The following is a 19,735-nucleotide window of genomic DNA, read 5'->3' as shown; positions in this document are numbered from 1 at the left end:
ATGCCCTAATTGTTCTCCTTGAATCAAACATTTCAGAACAATGGTAATAAAATAATATTAATAGTAATAATAAAAATATTAATAGACAACTAATACTTATTATGTTTACCATGGGCAAGGCATTGTTCCAAGCACTTAATGGAAATGAACTAATTTAGTCCTCCATTAACTCTCAAAAAGAAGACACCATTATTATTCCTCTTTTATAGATAAATTGAGCCTTGGAGAAGGTAAATCACTTGTCCAAGTTCACAGGTCTAGTAAGTTTTCGAATGCTGATGCCGTTCTAAGCAGTTGGCCTCCAGACTCCATGCTGCAGTATTGCCTCAGAAAGGGGCTGCCAGAAGTGAGGGAAAGGGAAACAAAGGTAGTCTCTTGTTGGAAGAAATTCTGGTCTGTGGAGGGGACTGGATAAACAGTTAGCCCGAGGTGGCAGGGCTATTACAGGGAGCTTGAGAGCAAGAGTGCTGCTTTGAGTCTGGGGCCCACGTGCAGGGTGAGAGAACAGCTCTTCCCTCAGTTTCAAAGCTTTAAGGACCCAGAAGCACAACAGTTTGGGCGTTTTGTTTATTTAGTAGGAGCGATGACTTTTACTTATATAAATGATTGGTTGTTTTTGAGAGTATCTCTAAGAATTTTTCTTAGAAAGGTGACAAATTTACTATAATTTTATATTTATACTTAAGTAAAAGTCATTTCTACTGGATATTTGGTTACCATTATAACATTACTGATTAAACTACTTGGACTTTCAAAAACTATAGGGATTTGTTTCAGGATATTCCTTGGTTAAGATTTTTAAAGACTTTTCCTTACCTCGGAGATATGTGAACTAAAATTTAATATTGATAACTATATTATAACAATATACTAACCAGAGTATACTCTGTCAGCAGATGCTAGACAGAGTTTTACCTGTATTATATATAGTTTAATTCTCTGAACTCTGTGTGGTGGGGTTGGAAACAAAATTCCTATTTTGTAGGTGAGGTATTCCAGATCAGAGAACTTAAGGACTTGTCAAATAGGGTCACACTAGTAAGTCATAGTAGAGAAGGCAATGGCACCCCACTCCAGTACTCTTGCCTGGAAAATCCCATGGACGGAGGAGCCTGGTGGGCTGCAGTCCATGGGGTTGCTAAGAGTTGGATATGACTGAGCGACTTCACTTTCACTTTTCACTTTCATGCATTGGAGAAGGAAATGGCAACCCACTCCAGTGTTCTTGCCTGGAGAATCCCAGGGACGGTGGGCCTGGTGGGCTGCCGTCTATGGGGTCACACAGAGTCAGACACAACTGAAGTGACTTAGCAGTAGCAGTAGCAGTAAGTCATAGAGCTACACGATTTGCACTTATTTATATATCTGACTGTGACTCAGTATCTTTGCTCTTGATGCTGTGTTTTAGTGCCTGTCATACAGCAACAACTGATCATACAGCAGTTCCAAAGTTCATCATTCTTTCTGATTCGCATTTGTTTCTATGTTTTATGATTTTTAATATTTATATATAAATATATGTAAGGATAACCTTATGATTCAAATCAAATCAACATGTATAAGGAAAACTAAAAGAAACACCTTAAACTAATTTTAATCTATGATTGTTTAAACATAGAAATAATCTCTGACCTACATATAGTTAGCTAACAAATATTCTAACAGAATAGCATATAAGCTATTCAAAAGGGATAATTTATTTTTCTATAAACGATTTCTTGACTTTTAAATAACACTGAGGTTAAGCCATCATTAAGTAGTATATTCTGAAAAACTGCATTGCGTGTGTCTTCATGGTACAAATTTCCTAAAATTTACTATTGGTCATGCCAAAAGTATCTTATTATTTATGTGTTTGTGTGTGTTTCTTCAAATAATAACTTTACATTTCAATGATATATGTTAGTCTTCCAAGAAGGAAATGGCAACCCACTCCAGTGTTCTTGCCTGGAGAATCCCATGGACGGAGAGGCCTGGTAGGCTGCAGTCCATGGGGTCGCACAGAGTCGGACACAACTGAAGCGACTTAGCAGCAGCAGCAGTCTTCCAAAGCAACACATTGGCAGCAAGTAGGAGAAAGATATAAATAATGGGTAATGTAAGAGTTGTGCAACAATTCCAAGTGCAACAAACATGATTGGTTCCAGAAATCATAAATGGAAAATGTCAGCTGTGTGAATTGTTGTTGTTCAGTCGCTAAGTCATGTCCGACTTTTTGTGACCCCATGAACTGTAACCCGTCAGGCTCCTCTGTCCTCTGAAATCTCCCAGAGTTTGCTCAAATTCATGTCCATTGAGTCGGTATCTAGCCATCTCATCCTTTGCTGCCCGCTTCTTCTTTTGCCTTCAATCTCTCCCCATCATCAGTGTCTTTTTCATGGGACCTATTCGTTGGTCCCGTGTATTTCAGCAGACTCTTCTACTGTCTGCTATTTTGGGTTTGAATTCTTCTCTATTTTCTGTGGCTTTATAGTGAAACTAGCCATTGAATTCTGGTAGCTAAAACTTACCTCTAAAATCACCATTTCATTCAGAATCACAAGCTATGTTCTGTGTAATTCATTAGAGGGAAGCGATAATATTCACTGAATTTAGAAGTCCTGTAATATTAGTGTGAAAGGGCAGTTTTTCAGAAAGGATGACTTCATCATGTAACCATCCCAGAGAATAAGCTGAAGTGTGTAGGAGGTTATGCTGCTGAAGGATCAGGCAGTTAAGGAACCCATGCTCAGGGCTGTTTCTGTACAGAGGCAGCGTTCCCAGATGTTTGCTGAGTGCAAGGGATAGAGTAATAAGGAACAGGGAGACAGAGATTTATAGGATTTGTTATTATTTTTAAAGATTTTAATTGGGATAGATGAGTGAAAGGTTATGTTTGTATGTGTATATTTATGTATGTATGTTTGTATTTTCACACAGACTATCTTAATACCACTGAGAAATCTTTCACTTTGGCCAAAAAAAGGTCTTATACACTATTAAAAATTCATGCAGTGTTTTTGTAAAATTTACATAGAACTTCATGCTCTTGGCACAAGAGGGGCATTTAGTGGAATGAATCAAATGTTTATTTTGTTTGCTTGGTCAGTGAAGATATATATGTATTTTATAATTTTTTATTTTAAGATGGTGATATTGTCATAGTGACCATCCTCACCACCTATTCTATTGTTTAGTAATGGTATTATCTAAAGTGTAGTTTCTGTATGTATTTATGTGGCTAGGTTTAATATATACTGAATTCAAAGATTTGATTAATAGAAATCAATACTCTTTACTAATTTGGCTCAATTCAGGTACTCAGTTTAGTAGATAACTTAGTCTAGTACCTCTCCAACTTTAACACACATACAGAATACCTGGGGAACCTTGTTAAATTGCGGATTCTGGCTCAATAGATCTGAGTGCAACTAAGTCTGAATTTCTAATAAGCTTCTAGGTGATACAGATTCTACTGATTCTGCAGCTTAAGTAGTAAGGATTTAGACCTTAGTAAATGTGACAGACTCAATTTTTGAGTCTAGTCTGAATATTTGTATAGTCCTTTCCTATTGTGATGAGAGACACAAAATTTGAACCTATACTTTAATAATGTAAATTTATTATAATCTGAATTCCTATATGTCAGAAATATTACAATGGAAGTAAATTGCTTTTTGTATATGCTGAAAACTAAACTTACAATGCCAGGTTTGACAATATAATTCATTATATATACCATGGAGAACTAATTTAACAGAAACTGTGAGGAATAAGCCAAAAATATAAATTAGTGAAATGGGAATCAATGTAACATAAAACAGTTATTTTGAGAATAATCTGAGGAACCATATTCTTTTTTAATATAGGAAATAACGTCAAGATTTATAATGAATCAGCTATCAGAAAAGAATCCTTTCCTAATGAAAGCCATAAAATGGTACCCACAGGTCAGGAGCATAATCTCTCAGGGAAGAAAGTGTGCAATATGTGAGAAGTTCTTTTTAACCATATGGCTGGAATGTGTTGAGTTTTTTCCTCCATCAAAGGTAAATGGTGTTTTCTGTATGAATATGAACATAAGACCACCTCTTATTCTTTGTCCTTGTCTAAGTTGATCAATATAAACTACATTTGTATCTAAGAATTGACATCTATGATGATATAATGGGTTTTTCACCAGCTTTATTGATTTATAATTGATAGATAACATAGTGTAAATTTAAGGTGTATAACATGTTAATTTGATACATTTATAAATGCAAAATGACTACCACCACAGTTATCACCCACATCTCCATCCTGTCACATATCATCATTTTTTATTTTTGTGGTGAGAACACTTAAAATCTACTTTCTTAGCAACATTCAAATATATGATACATATTTAATATGTATGTGTATATGACTAATATATATCATAAATATGTATGATGCGTATGTATACTTATATATCATAAACATGATATATGTATATTGTATTAGCTATAATCACCATGCTGTACATTAGACCCTCTAACTTAATCTTATAACTGAAAATTTGTACACTTTGACCACTATCTCCGCATTTCTCCCAACCCATAACGTCAGGTAACTATCACTTTACTATTTCTCTAAGTTTGTCTTTTTTATATTCCACATATAAATTATTGTGCAGTATTTATTTTTTCTCTGATTTATTTCACTTAGTGTACTTCCTTCAGTGTCCATCTAAGTTGTCATGAATGGCAGGATTTCCTTATTTTCCTTAGCTGAGTAACATTCAGTGGTGTATAGATATACACCACAACTTCTTTATCCATTCGTCTGTTAACAGACATGCATAGGTTGTTTCTATATCCTGGCTGTTGTGAGTAATGCTGCAGTGAACACGAGAGTGCAGGTATCTCTATGACATCCCGATTTCAATTTCTCTGGATATGTAATAAAGTGGAATTGATGGATGATATGGTGGTTGTATTTTTAATTTTTTGAGTGACCTACATACTTTTTTCTATATTGTCTGTACAAGTTTGCATTTCCACCAACAGTGCATACAGTTCAGTTCAGTCACTCAGTCATGTCCAACTCTTTGCAACGCCATAGTCTGCAGCACGCCGGGCCTCCCTATCACCAACTCTCAGAGTTTACTCACACTCATATCCATTGAGTTAGTGATGTCATCCAACCATCTCATCCTCTGTCGTTCCCTTCTCTTCCTACCCTCAATCTTTCCCAGCATCAGGGGCTTTTCAAATAAGTCAGCTCTTCGCATCAGGTGGCCAAAGTATTGGAGTTTCAGCTTCAGCCTCAGCCCTTCCAATGAACACCCAGCACTGATCTCCTTTAGGATGGACTGGTTGGATCTCCTTGAAGTCCAAGGGACTCTCAAGAGTCTTCTCCAACACCACAATTCAAAAGCATCAATTCTTCAGTGCTCAGCTTTCTTTATGTCCAACTCTCACATCCATACATGACTATGGGAAAAACCATAGCCTTGACTAGATGGACTTTGTCAGCAAAGTAATGTCTCTGCTTTTTAATAAACTGTCTAGGTTGGTCATAACTTCTCTTCCAAGGAGCAAGCGTCTTTTAATTTCATGGCTGCAGTCACCATCTGCAATGATTTTGGAGCCCCCCAAAATAAAGTCTGTCACTGTTTCCACTGTTTCCCCATCTATTTGCCATGAAGTGCTGGGACCAGATGCCACAATCTTAGTTTTCTGAATGTTGAGTTTTAAGCCAACTTTTTCACTTTCCTCTTTCACTTTCATCAAGAGGCTCTTTAGTTCTTCTTCACTTTCTGCCATAAGGGTGGTGTCATCTGCATATCTGAGGTTATTGATATTTCTCCTGGCAATCTTGATTCCAGCTTGTGCTTCATCTAGCCCTTCATTTCTCTTGATGTACTCTGCATATAAGTTAAATAAGCAGAGTGGTAATATACAGCCTTGACGTACTCCTTTCCCAATTTTGAGCCAATCCATTGTTCCATGTCTGGTTCTAACTGTTGCTTTTGACCTGCATACAGGTTTCTAGGGAGGCAGATCATATGGTCTGATACTCGCATCTCTTTAATAATTTTCCACAGTTTGTTGTGATCCCCACAGTCAAAGGCTTTAGTATAGTCAATGAAGCAGAGTAGATGTTTTTCTGGAATTCTCTTGCTTTTTCTATGATCCAGTGGATATTGGCAATTTGATCTCTGGTTCCTCTGCCTTTTCTAAATGCAGCTTGAACATCTACAAGTTCTTGGTTCACATGCTGTTGATTTTGAGCATTACTTTGCTAGCATGTGTAATGAATGCAGTTGTGCGGTAGTTTGAACATTCTTTGTCATTGCCCTTCTTTGGAATTGAAATGAAAATTCACCTTTTCCAGTCCTGTGGCCACTGCTGTGTTTTCTAAATTTGCTCGTATATTGAGTGCAGCATCTTAACAGCATCCTCTTTTAGGATTTGAAATAGTTCAGCTAGAATTCCATCACCTCCATTAGCTTTGTTTGTAGTGATGCTTCCAAAGGCCCACTTGACTTTGCACTCCAAGATGTATGACTCTAGGTTAGTGATCACACCATCGTGGTTATCTGGGTCATTAAGATATTTTTTGTATAGTTCTTCTTCCCTGGTGGCTCAGCTGGTAAAGAATCCACCTGCAATGTGGGAGACCTGGGTTTGATCCCTGGTTGGGAAGTTCCCCTGGAGAAGGGTATGGCTACCCACTCCAGTATTCTGGCCTGGAGAATTCCACAGACTGTATAGTCCATGGGCTCACAGAGTCAGACATGACTGAGAGACTTTCACTTCACTGTGTATTCTTGCCATGTGTTAATATCTCTTCTTCTGTTGGGTCATATTGTTTCTGCCCTTTATTGTGCCCACTTTTGCATGAAATGTTCCCTTGATATCTCTAATTTTCTTGAAGAGATCTCTAGTCTTTCCTATTATATTGAAAAAGGAGACACAATCACAAATGGGCCTTGTTCTTGATTTAAAAATCTAGAAATAACTAAATATCAAATTGTAATGCATCTATTCATGTGAATGTGAAATTATGCCATAATTATTTTATGAATTAGTTAGATGAGGATTGGAAAATATTTGATGAAAAATTTTTCTGAATCTCAAATATTAACTTTCACCATAATTCATTCAGATGCCTTTGACTTTTTCATGTGTTATAGCTCTTGCCGTCTGAGTTTTGTTAGTCCTCAACATTTACAGAATTATCATTAACTTCAAGTAATTGATACTTAAGTATTAACTACTAAGGATATAATGCTTCAAAGCAACAACAAAAATTAGTCCTTTTTAGTTACCACCAACTTGGATTGTAACATCTATGTTGATGGTACTTGGTACTACCAATGAAATAGTCTCATAAAATTCTTTCCAAATACTGCATTCCAAATAGTGCCAAAGATATGCATTCAATGTTTTCATTTTGTATAGTTATGTTAACTTAATAGTTATAGTTATGTTGAACTTAATATTTTCGTAGATTCCTTTAAAGTTGAAGAGTTTAGGGAGGGAATAGTTTGGAATATGAACTGTCAGTCCTGTATTTAGTGATGTAATGTAATGAGGGCTTCCTTCAAAAGAGTCTCAGTCGAGTAGGTTTCACTACACATGAGTGAAAAAGCTGATCTACTTTATGAAAATAATTAAAATTTCAGTCTTAATTCCTTTTTTATAACAAGCCGTCAGTAATGAAACATAAGATTGCATTTAATAATTTTACTCATTACATATAGAGCAAAATCCTACTTTGCAACAAAAAGTTATTATTACTTGTATACCACTGACATTCATTTATGAAACTGATCATTTCAACCAGTCAGCTGTGAAAATGAATGTTAGTTTTAAAATATTTATGCAGTGGTTAGTTAATTTAAAGTAAATTACACACTTAGGAGATCAAGGATACCACATTTCTAATTGTAAATAATCATGACAGTAATATATATTTATTCAAAAAATTGAAATGGCATGAATGTTTCTTATCACTTAATTTGGAAACCAGTAAAACAGTTAGAGTATAGATGATCTTGCCATTCATGGCCCACAGCTTTGTTGTGGCAAAGGGGCTTGCATAACTCAGTGAAACTATGAATCAGGTGGTGCAGCACCACCAAAGATGGATGGGTCATGGTGAAGAGTTCTGATAAAATGTGGTTCACTGCAGAAGGAAATGGCACCCCACTCCAGTGTTCTTGCCTGGAGAACTCCATGGACAGTATGAAAAGGCAAAAAAATATGACACTGGAGGATGAGCCCTCCCCTCCACCCCCCAGGTCAGAAGGTGTGCAGTATGCTACTGGGGAAGAGTGGAGGGCAATGACTAATAGCTTTAGAAAGAGTGAAGTGGCTGGGCCAAAGTGGAAATGGCACTCAGCTGTGAGTGTGTTTGGTGTTGAAAGTAAAGTCTGATGCAGTAAAGAACAATATTGTATAGGAACTTGGAATGTTAGGTCCATGAATCAAGGTAAATTGGATGGAGTCAAGCAGGACATGGCAAGATTGAACATCAACATCTTAGGAATCAGTGAACTAAAATAGATGGTAATGGGTGGATTTAATTCAGATGACCATTATGTCCACTACTGTTGGCAAGAATCCCTTAGAAGAAATGGAGTAGTCCTCACAGTCAACCAGAGTCCAAAATGCAGTACTTGGGTGGAGTCTTAAAAATGACAGAATCATCTTGGTTCTTTTCCAAGGCAAACCATTCAGCATCACAGTAATCCAAGTCTGTGCCCCAACTACTGATGCTGAAGAAGCTGACCAGTTGTAAGAAGACCTACAAGGTCTTCTGGAGCTCACTCCAAAAAAAGATGTCCTTTTCATTATAGGGGATTGGAATACAAAAGTAGGAAGTCATGAGATACCCAGAATAACAAGCAGATTTGGCCTTAGAGTACAAAATGAAGCTGGGCAAAGGCTAACAGCTTTGTCCAGAGAATACACTAGCAACAGCAAACACCATCTTCCAAAAACACAATAGATGACTCTACGTGGATATTAATGGTCAATACCAAAATCAAATCGATGATGTTCTTTGCAACCAAAGATGGAAAAGCTCTATGAGATCATAAAAACAAGACCTGGCTGACTGTGGCTCAGATCATGACTAAAGTTCAGGGTTAAATTGAAGAAAGTAGGGAAAACCTCTAAGCCATCCAGGTATGACCTAAATCAAAGCAGTCAATATGTCAGAATATTTGGAAAGCCCAGCAGTGGCCACAAGACTGGGAAAGGTCAGTTTTCATTCCAATCCCAAAGAAGGACAATGTCTAAGAAGGTTCAAACTTCTGTACAATTGCGCTCATCTCACATGCTGGCAAGGTCATGCTCAAAATCTTCAAGGTCAGCTTCAGCAGTATATGAAATAGGAACTTTCAGATGTAAAAGCTGGATTTTGAAGAGGTAGAGAAACCAGAGATCAAATTGCCAATTTTTGTTGCATCATGGAGAAAGCAAGGCAATTCCAGAAAAATATCTACTTCTGCTTTATTGACTATGCTAACGCCTTTGACTGTGTGGATCACAACAAACTGAAAAATTCTTCAAGAGATGAGAGGACCAGACCACCTTACCTGCCTCCTGAGAAACCTGTATGTGGGTCAAGAAGCAACAGTTAAAACCAGGTGTGAAGCAACTGACTGGTTCAAGATTGGGAAAGGAGCATAACAAGGCTGTATGTCGTCAGCCTGCTTATTTAACATATACAGAGTACATCATGCGAAATGCCAAGCATGATTCCAGCTTGATGAATTTCAAGCTGGAGTCAAGATTGCCAGGAGAGATATCAACAACCTCGGATATGCAGATGATACCACTCTAATGGCAGAAAATGTAGAGGAACTAAAGAGCTTCTTGATGAAGGTGAAAGAGGAGAGTGGAAAAAGCTGCCTTAAAACTCAGCATTCAAAAAACTAAGATCATGGCATCTGGTCCCATCACAGCAAATAGAAGAATAAAAAAATGAAAGCAGTGACAGACTTTTATTTTCTTGGGTTCCAAAATCACTGTGGACAGTGATTGCAGTCATGAAATTAATAGATGCTTGCTTCTTGAAAGGAAAACTATGACAGACCTAGACAATGTATTCAAAAGCAGAGACATCACTTTGCTGACAAAGTTCCATCTAGTAAAAGCTATGGTTTTTCCAGTAGTCATGTATGGCTATGAAAGTTGGACCATAAAGAAGGCTGAGCACCAAAAAATTGATTCTTTTGAACTGTGATGTTGGAGAAGACTTTTGAGAGTCTGTTGGACAACAGGGAGATCAAACCAGTCAATCCTAGTCAATCAACCCTGAATATTCATTGGAAGGACTAATGCTGAAGCTGAAGTTTCAATACTTTGGCCACCTGATGCAAAGAACTGACTCATTGGAAAAGACCCTGATGCTGGGAAAGATTGATTGGGAGAAGAGGGTGGCAGAGGATGAGACGGTTAGGTAGCATCACCGAATCCATGGATGTGAGTTTGAAAAACTGGGAGATGGTGGCGAACAGAGGAGCCTGGTGATCTATAGTCGGTATATGACTTGGCTACTGAACAGCAACAGCATCATGAATGATCTCACATACTGTCTCTTGATTGCTTCTACTTCTATGGAAATTCACTGAATTCTCTTTTCCCTTTAAGGAACTCTTTTCTTAAACTGCTAGGTAGAGTTAACAATTGTATTCAGTATACACGATTTTTTTTTTCCTTCTAAAGAATCTTAAATTGCATTCAACTGCAGCACATTTATCTGCTGTGCATTACCAGAATGTTTGAACCTCCATGTGACACTCAAAAGCCATTGATTATGCAGAGATGGTGATGAGAGGGCAGTTATCACTCTGTACTGGAGAGAATGTTGCACGGCTAGATGGGTCGCTGAGTCATGAGCAAGATTTTCTTTCTGATTTCTGCCCTTATTACAGTCCAAACTGCCCTAAGGGTGGAATGACCATATATAGTATATCATGTAAGTCAAGATTCTTTTGAGAGTAAAAGTAGACAGCATTCTTAATAACTGAAAAATCAGGAAGCCAGGACTGTCCTAAGCAAAACTGAATATTGCTACACTTCCTAATTGAAGCAGTTAACTTTAGAGGAGTGGTCATTCCTGGTGCTTATGCAGAATAGAGGAGTTGTCATTCTGAATGTTCATCTTGTATTTTTAAACTTACTTTCAGGGCTTCCCTTGTGGCTCAGCTGGTAAAGAATCCACCTGCAATGCGGGAGACTGGGTTTGATGCCTGGGTTGGGAAGATCCCCTGGAGAAGGGAAACACTACCCACTCCAGTATTCTGGCCTGGAGAATTCTATGGACTGTATAGTCCATGGGGGTCACAAAGAGTCGGACACGACTGAACGACTTTCACTTTCACTTTTCATTTTCACTTTCAGTCATTCCATAAATATTTGAGACCTTGCTTTAAGCAGGAAAATCTGGATGCTAAATACCATGCAAACAAATAGGGAACCTAGTTTGTCTCAAATGGTTAAAATCTAAGAGTTGAAACTCTGAAGATGTAAAAGACATTAGCTATAAACTCAAAATGTTAAATGAAACTAGTTGCTTTAGGGATTCAAAGTGTAAGATGAGATTGCTATAGGTTGTCAGGCCTACAAAGTGCCTAGGCAGATGCTGGAACTTGTGCAGGGCATTGACATAGTTAGAATTCAGATACATGGAGAAGGAAGCAGGAAAGATATTCTAGGAGAAGAGAACAGTATGGAGGAGAATGAGTCATGTTTATAGGCAGTGACTCAATTAAGGTGATTTGTGGCTAAGAGTAGGAGAAAGAGACAAAAATATTAGGGTCAAATTCTGTGAACATGTGAAATGATAGAATAAAGAATTTGAACTTGATTCTGTTTGGAAATGGAGTTCTCCTGAATGTGTGGGGATGAGTCAATGCTATAAAAAAGAATTTTAGAAGGAATCATTTGGGATTTAGAAGGAATCATTTATGCTAGAGTAATTGGAGTTTGAAGGGAAGAGAAACTGAAGAACAGAGAGCTGTTAGAGTGCTTGCCTGGTGGGGTGTGAGGGGTAGAAGTAGAAATGCAAGGAATAGAAGCGCCATGAGGGAGGAAGGAGAGCAGAACGTGGTGACTGATTGGATGTGGGAAACCCAGAAGGTTCCAGAGGGATCTGATTTGGGGCAGGACTTCAAGTTTCATTTTAGACATGTTGAGTTTCAAGTGATATGTGGATAATTGAAGTCACTATGTTTAGCGATCAGTTGGAGACAGACTAGAATAGCAGAACAATAAACTTCTATGCTTTATTTGAAAATATATGCACTTTCCAATAACTGTTCATTCTTCCAAACAGTTCTGTAAATTATCATTAAACTCTAATCAAAACACTACATTGGAGAAAGAAGCTGGGAGGTACTCTATGACTAAAAAGATCTAGAGTTTAGTGAACTTAGATTCTAGTCATGTCTCTGTCTCTAACTATGAGGCCTAAGGTAAGTCACCTTCCTTCTCATTATATCTGGACCAGTTTCCTCATCTGTACAATGAAGTGAGTAGATTCAAAATCTCTCCTAGCTCCAGAGTGCCTTGATTCCTTAATTGGGAGAGTGGCTATGATAGTCATGCTTTTCGTGGTCCTGCTAATTCAGAACATGACACTAGTATTCGTTTCCCATTGCTGCTCTAACGAATTTCTAATAATCTTGATGTTTTAACAACAAAAATGTATTAGCTTGTAGTTTAGTAGGTCGGAAGTCCAATATAAGTGTTATTGTGCTAAAATCAGTGTCAGGAGGACTGCATTCCTTCTGGAGGATTCTTTCCTCCAAGAGAGAATCCATTTTTTCACTCTTTCCAGGATTTAGTGGCTACCTACCTTCCTTGGCTCATGGTCTCCTCCCTCCATTCTCAAAGCCAGCATTGGCAAGTCTAGTCCTCCTCAGACCGCATCACTTGGACTTTCTCTTTTGCCTCTGTCTTCCACTTTCAGTGGTCCTTATGATGAAATTGGGTCCACCTGGATAATTCAGGCTAACCTCTCCATCTTGAGATCCTTTTAATCTTTTTTTTTTTTTTTTAAAGATCTTTAATTTTATCACACCTGCAAAGGCTCTTTTTCCATGTAAGATAACATATGTAGTCACAGGTTCCAGAGTTTAAGACCTGGATATTCTGGGGGAGCCTTTTTCCTGTCTACCATGATACCTTTTCCTAAGAAAAAAGAAAGGCATCTATCTCTCCTTTCCTAGTCCTTGCACTTCATGAAATACTGAAACTTTATCCAAAGCTCTGCTTTATACTATATGATATAAATATATATTTTGATACTTATTGATTTCTTAAAGCTTAAAATATGGTAGTTGTCACTCAGGCATATTTTAAAAACAACTCTCAATTCCACCATTCAATGAATATAAAACTTAGTAAGCATGCATTTTCAAACTTAAAGTGGAAGACTATTTTTCCTTAAAATACGGAGAGGATTATAATCATGTTTATTTCCTTTATGAAATAATGCATTTTACTGTAGAGACTAAAGAGAAAATTAGACTTTAGTATAGCATTTCACATTTTAAAGCTTTTTGCTAAAAAGATATAAAATCATAAACCAACTCCTTTTCTTCTTCTCTGACTTTGGCTTGATAAAAAGGATGTTTAAGCGTTTCAGTTTCTAACTGTAAACAACAAAGCAGTATTTATCTTTGATGGAGTTACGAGGTTTTATTAGTTGAGGTTTTTGAAGACATGTCTACTCTGTGTGTCATAATTCCTTTGTAAATGCTTATTTCAAATGGATGTATGTTATACAAGTAGAAATATATGTCATACTGGTGACAGTGCCACAAATGGAAATAGAAACTTAAATGGTATCAGGAGTCAAGGTATTAGAGACTTTCTTTTCTCATGTAAGCATTACTGAGTTCAGTGGGTTTAGATGGAAAAGTATATTACCAAGGAATTATATTGAGTCCATTTTTCTCAGTAAAATTTCCAGGAAACAATTAATAGCCGTGAGATATATGATGTTATAAATAGTAATTATTAACTTAGAGAATAACCACAAGTTGTTCAATACAAAGCTGATAATGGCTTTTGGTAAAATAAGATTAAATACATTTTAATAAAAAATTTATGAAAAAATTTAAATAAAACATTGTATTCTAATTAAACAATAATACCCTCCAGAAAAGGAATGAGGAACACAGACATCTTGCATTCCTGCTTGCAGCAAGTGCCAAGTCAAATTCTGCTCATGCAGTTTCTTAAAGACACGAGGGAGAATGGCTAAAACCACGGCGGAAATAGGAAATGCTTTTAATAGTTTCTGTTATGAACTTTTCACCTCATGGAGAAACTGGACAAAGAGAACTGGATCACTCTATGGCCAAGTTGCTTTCTTGGTTTGTGTTTGTCTTTCTTCAACCTCCTCCTCTTGGTTCATGGCTCTGCTCTTTGTCCTGGTTTCTTAAACAGAAGCTGAGTGAAGTGCATGTAGCATGGTATATTTTGATAGCCTTTAGTTCTGGATGAGATGTGTTACAGTCGTCAACAGGAATAGCTTATTAGATGAGAGGGTTATCTACTATGTATATGGAAAGGCCACATTTAGATTTCGGCTTTTGTCATTAGTTCTTTAAGTACCATTTCAACATTTAACCATTATAAGCTATTAATCAATTTGATCTCATATAGAGTAGATTTGAATTATTATACATAATGTGTCTGATATTGTACAACTACTTATGAATTCTTTTTATCTTTAGACTAATATTTATTGTTGATGTCCCATGAGTCAACATTTTATGATCTGTTTATTGTTTATATATAGAGTATATTGTTTCCCCAATACAAAATGAACATTCTTGAATTACTGCTCTCATAGTTAACCTTTTCTATTAAAAAATGTCTTTTTGTATCTTCTCCAGGTAGCCACATCCTAGACATCCTTAAAACCCTGTTTTTGTTATATTGGGAAGTTCACTGTTTTGTTATATTGGGAAGTCTTGCTTCATATGCCGCCTATGGTGATGTGTCTTTTCTCTGCACCCATGCAGAACATATCAGTGGATTGAGCCTTATGTTTCTAGTTATTTTTTTGTGCTTATGTCTTACATTTCCAACTAGTTGCTGAAAGATTCTTAGAGGCAGGGATTGTTCCTTATGTATCTTTGTATCTTTGACCCTTTTGCCTAATAGGGTACAGGTTTTTGGTTGTTTGTAATTTGTCATAACTCCTAGCTGCAAGTAAAAGAAACCCACCTCACACACTAACTCAAGTAATGAAGAAGGTCTAGGGATAAGTCTGGCTGAATATTTAGTCATGCTGGGTTGGGTATCCAAATTTATTCATCCAGAATTTGTCCTCCTGGTTTCCTTTGTTTTGGCTTTTCTCTCAGATTGTGTTGGAGAAGTCAATGGCACCCCACTCCAGTACTCTTGCCTGGAAAATCCCATGGACTGAGGAGCCTGGTAGGCTGCAGTCCATGGGGTCGCTAGGAGTTGGACACAACTGAGTGACTTCACTTTCACTTTTCACTTTCATGCATTGGAGAAGGAAATGGCAACCCACTCCAGTGTTCTTGCCTGGAGAATCCCAGGGACAGGGGAGCCTGGTGGGCTGCCATCTCTGGGGTTGCACAGAGTTGGACACGACTGAAGCGACTTAGCAGCAGGAGCAGCAGCTCAGATTGTGTGCATGTGTGCTAAGTTGCTTCAGTCGTGTCTTACTCTTTGTGATCCTGTGGAGTGTAGCCCACCAGGCTCCTCTGTCCATGGGATTGTCCAGGCAAGAGTACTGGAGTGGGTTGCCATGCCCTCCTCCTGGGGATCTTCCTGACCCAGGGATCGAACCTGCATCTCCTGTGGCTCCTGCTCTGGAGGTGGATCTTTACCACTGAGCCACTGGGGGCGCCCTTGCTCTCAGGTTAGAGTTCTTTCAATTGTGTCTTCTGGCTGTGGAGGGAGCGCTTCTTCTCTCAACAGATTCAGGGAAAGCTTTGGGGCTGATGATTATCGGTTTTCTTGGAAGCTCTTGGGCTATGTGCTTACATGGCTGTGGTAGTGGGATCAGTTGCCCTCTCTCTTTCATAACATTTGCACTGAAATTGGAGAATGGGTAGTTCCTTAAAGGAAGAGGTGGGCTTTTGTGCCAGCTGGTGGGAAATGGGTGCTGACAGACAAAAAATAAGATTCCCATTAGGGAATTTCAGTCATGTTTCCTGGTTGATCACATAAACTTCTAGGAAATAAGTCAGATTTGTAGAGATTCCAATTTTTACCCTCATCCAAAATATTTTATCATTAGAATAGTGCCATGTATTCTCTGAGCCTTTGGCTCTTCATTGATTTATCACCAAGGTTGAAAGGTTATTACTCTCTTGAGGGTGGATTAATAGCTGTATTTAGGTGCTTTAACCTTTAAATAGGCCCAGGGTGTTCTTTTATGGAAGAGTGAACAGAACAGTAATGAAATCTCTTACTGTGGATTGTGATAATGATAGCCCAGTGGGTTGGTTAATGATAAAACTAAGTAGCGTTATCAACCAATTAAACTTTGACTCTGTTTTGGACTCTCTCACTGAGACCTGTGTTGACCTCAGAAGTTGCTTATAAAGCAAATAAATGGTAAGCTTTGAGGTTGCCATTATTTCAAATATAGTGGTCAGAACATGTACACTAAGAGGTCAATACTTTGGCCACCTGATGCGAAAAATTGACTTATTTGAAAAGACCCTGATGCTGTGAAAGGTTGTTGGTGGGAGGAGAAGGGGATGACAGAGGATGAGATGGTTGCATGGCATCACCGACTCAATGGACATGAGTTTGAGTAAACTCTGAGAGTTGGTGATGGACAGAGAGGCCTGTCTGCTGCAGTCCATGGGGCTGCAAAGAGTTGGATATGACTGAATGACTGAACTGAATTGAATTGAAGTGGTCAGAACATGTACACCAACTTAGTGTATATGTTCTAAAATTCCTTATTTGTACATTTAGAAGTAAGATGAGAGATATTGTAAGTACAAAAACTTAAGTCCTATATTGATCAACTTGCTTGAAACCTAGCCCGTGAAAATCTTAATGAACATTGCAGACAATAAACAGAGTTCTAGGAAGATTAATTTCCATGAGAAATGGATGCTAGGTAAAACTGAGATGTGTATCGAAGTGTTCAGTTAGTCTCTGTTTATTGATCAGTTTAACATCCCTGTAGATCAGAATCAGGTTTGTATGGATTCTGTATCATTTTTTTGCCTTCATCCCAGAAACTTTACAACTAAGCAATACAGTAATATCTTTGGATAAAAGCCTAGATAATCTTTTATCATTTGAATTTTATTTAGTGTTGAGTATGCCCTTCTTAGGGCTTCAATGGTGGCTCAGGCAGTAAAGAATCCACCAGCAGTGAAGAAGACCTGGCTGTGATCCTGGGTTGGGAAGATCCCCTGGAGAAGGGAATGGCAACTCACTCCAGGATTCTTGCCTGGAGAATCCCATGGAGAGAGGAGCCTGGTGGGCTACAGTCCTTGGGGTCACAAAGTGTCAGACACAACTGAGCGACTAAGCACAGCACATAGCAGCATGCCCTTGTTAACTAGTTAAGTTTGTTTATTTGTGTGTGGGAAAAGAGCAAATCAAGCATAAACAGTTTAGTATGTACTTTAGAAATCAATATTCTGAAATCTCCGAGAAAGCTAATATTTATTTTATTTACTTAAAATACTTAAAATATTGTAAATGTTTAAAATATTTATTGAGTAGTGCCTTAATTTTATTTTTAATCTTTACTTTTTAGAACTGGAAAATAAGCAGAAATCTACAGCTGGTACCTCTTCGAATATTAATTTGTTCTTATAAATGTTTTTACCAACGTAACCCTAACATCTTTGGAATTGCTCAGGTATAGAGCAGGTAAGTAGCTCATTTAGAGCCTCACATGACTTACCCATCAGCTCTGCGCACATAGTCAGATTATGCCCAGCTTATGATACCCTGCTCTTTGTCAATACCTTAAGTAAAGGAAGAAAAGAAAAGTAAAGGACCAGTTTAAGCACCACAGTCTAACTTTAGATTGTTTAGACTCTTAAGTGTGCTGAAAAATAAAATAAAAATAGAAAAATCAGTGTGTGTGGCAATTGAGTGTCATTTTTTTCTGTCATTTTATTTTGATGGGGTCAAGTATTTATTTTATGGGTATTTTGCAAGTGAAAGAGAATCACATTTTAGTGCTAGATAGTTCAATTATGATTTCAGTTGCGTTCTTATTTTCTAAGAGGCACTAAAATCTTTCTTTTCTGTCTTTATTAAGGTAATATTGGTTTATAACATATAAGTTTGGTATAGTCAACATTCTGTTTCAGCTCCTGTGCACACTACCAGAAGTTTAGTCTCCGTTCACTGCCATACGGTTAATCCCCTTTATCCGCTTTGCCCTCCCCAACCCCCTTCCCTTCTGGTAATCACTAGAATGTTCTCGGTATCTGTGTGTTTATTTTGCTTGCTTATTTTGTTTTATATTCCACATATGAGGGAAATCGTATAATATTGGTCTTTCTCTTATTTCATTTAGTGTAATCCCCTCAAGGTCCATCCCTGTTGTAGTAAATGGCAATATCGCATCTTATTTTTTTATGACTGAGGTGAGAGTTGGACTGTGAAGAAAGCTGAGCGCCGAAGAATTGATGCTTTTGAACTTTGGTGTTGGAGAAGACTCTTGAGAGTCCCTTGGACTGCAGGGAGATCCAACCAGTCAATTCTGAAGGAGATCAGTCCTGGGATTTCCTTGGAAGGAATGATGCTAAAGCTGAAACTCCAGTACTTTGGCCACCTCATGCAAAGAGTTGACTCATTGGAAAAGACTCTGATGCTGGGAGGAATTGGGGGCAGGAGGAGAAGGGGACGACAGAGGATGAGATGGCTGGATGGCATCACTGACTCGATGGACGTGAGTCTGAGTGAACTCCGGGAGTTGGTGATGGACAGGGAGGCCTGGCGTGCTGCGATTCATGGGGTCGCAAAGAGTCGGACATGACTGAGCAACTGAACTGAACTGAACTGAGTATTATATAATGGAGAAGGCAATGGCAACCCATTCCAGTACTCTTGCCTGGCAAATCCCATGGACAGAGGAGCCTGGTAGGCTGCAGTCCATGGGGTCGCTAGGAGTTGGACATGACTGAAGCGACTTAGCAGCAGCAGCAGCAGTATTATGTAATATCCCATATCTTCATCCATTCATCATTCATGAACACTTAGGTTGTTCCCATATCTTTGCTATTTGTAAATAATGCTGCAATGAACATAGGGGGCGTATGTCTTTTCAAATCAATGTTTTTATATTCTTCAGATAAATATACAGAAGTAGAATAGCTGGATCATGTAATAGTTCTATTTTTAATTAAAACATTTTTGTACTGAAGTATAATTGATTTATAATATTGTTAATTTCAGTTCAGTTGCTCAGTCATGTCTGACTCTTTGTGACCCCGTGGACTGCAGCATGCCAGGCCTCCCTGTCCATCACCAACTCCTGGAGTTTACTCAAAACTCATGTCCCTTGAGTTGGTGATGCCATCCAACCATCTCATCCTCTGTCATCCCCTTCTCCTCCCACCTTCAATCTTTCCCAGCATCAGGGTCTTTTCCAATGAATCAGCTTTTTGCATCAGGTGGCCGAAGTATTGGAGTTTCAGCTTCAGCATTCATCCTTCCAATGAATATTCAGGACTGATTTCCTTTAGGATAGACTGGTTGGATCTCCTTGCAGTCCGAGGGACTCTCAAGAGTGTTTGAGC

At 38.1% G+C, this 19,735-nt stretch overlaps 1 protein-coding gene across 5 annotated transcripts in view; it reads left to right on the top strand.

The window, feature by feature from the left end:
- Positions 1-18,076, top strand: part of LRRC69 (leucine rich repeat containing 69) — an 80,396-nt gene extending 62,320 nt beyond the window's left edge. For 4 of the 5 annotated variants that reach the window (XM_061439405.1, XM_061439403.1, XM_061439404.1 and 1 more), the window contains 2 exons: positions 3,849-4,028; positions 17,737-18,076. In XM_061439405.1, the coding sequence (XP_061295389.1) occupies positions 3,849-4,028; positions 17,737-17,847 (291 nt within the window). In that variant the 3' untranslated portion in view covers positions 17,848-18,076. The remainder of the gene's footprint in view (positions 1-3,848; positions 4,029-17,736) is intronic. The other variant, XM_061439406.1, reaches the window with a different exon arrangement.
- The last annotated feature ends 1,659 nt before the right edge of the window (positions 18,077-19,735 follow it).

This window comes from Bos javanicus, chromosome 14, assembly GCF_032452875.1.
Source record: "Bos javanicus breed banteng chromosome 14, ARS-OSU_banteng_1.0, whole genome shotgun sequence".
Taxonomy (NCBI): Eukaryota; Metazoa; Chordata; class Mammalia; order Artiodactyla; family Bovidae; genus Bos; species Bos javanicus.
This window is presented reverse-complemented; position numbering and strand designations above follow the sequence as displayed.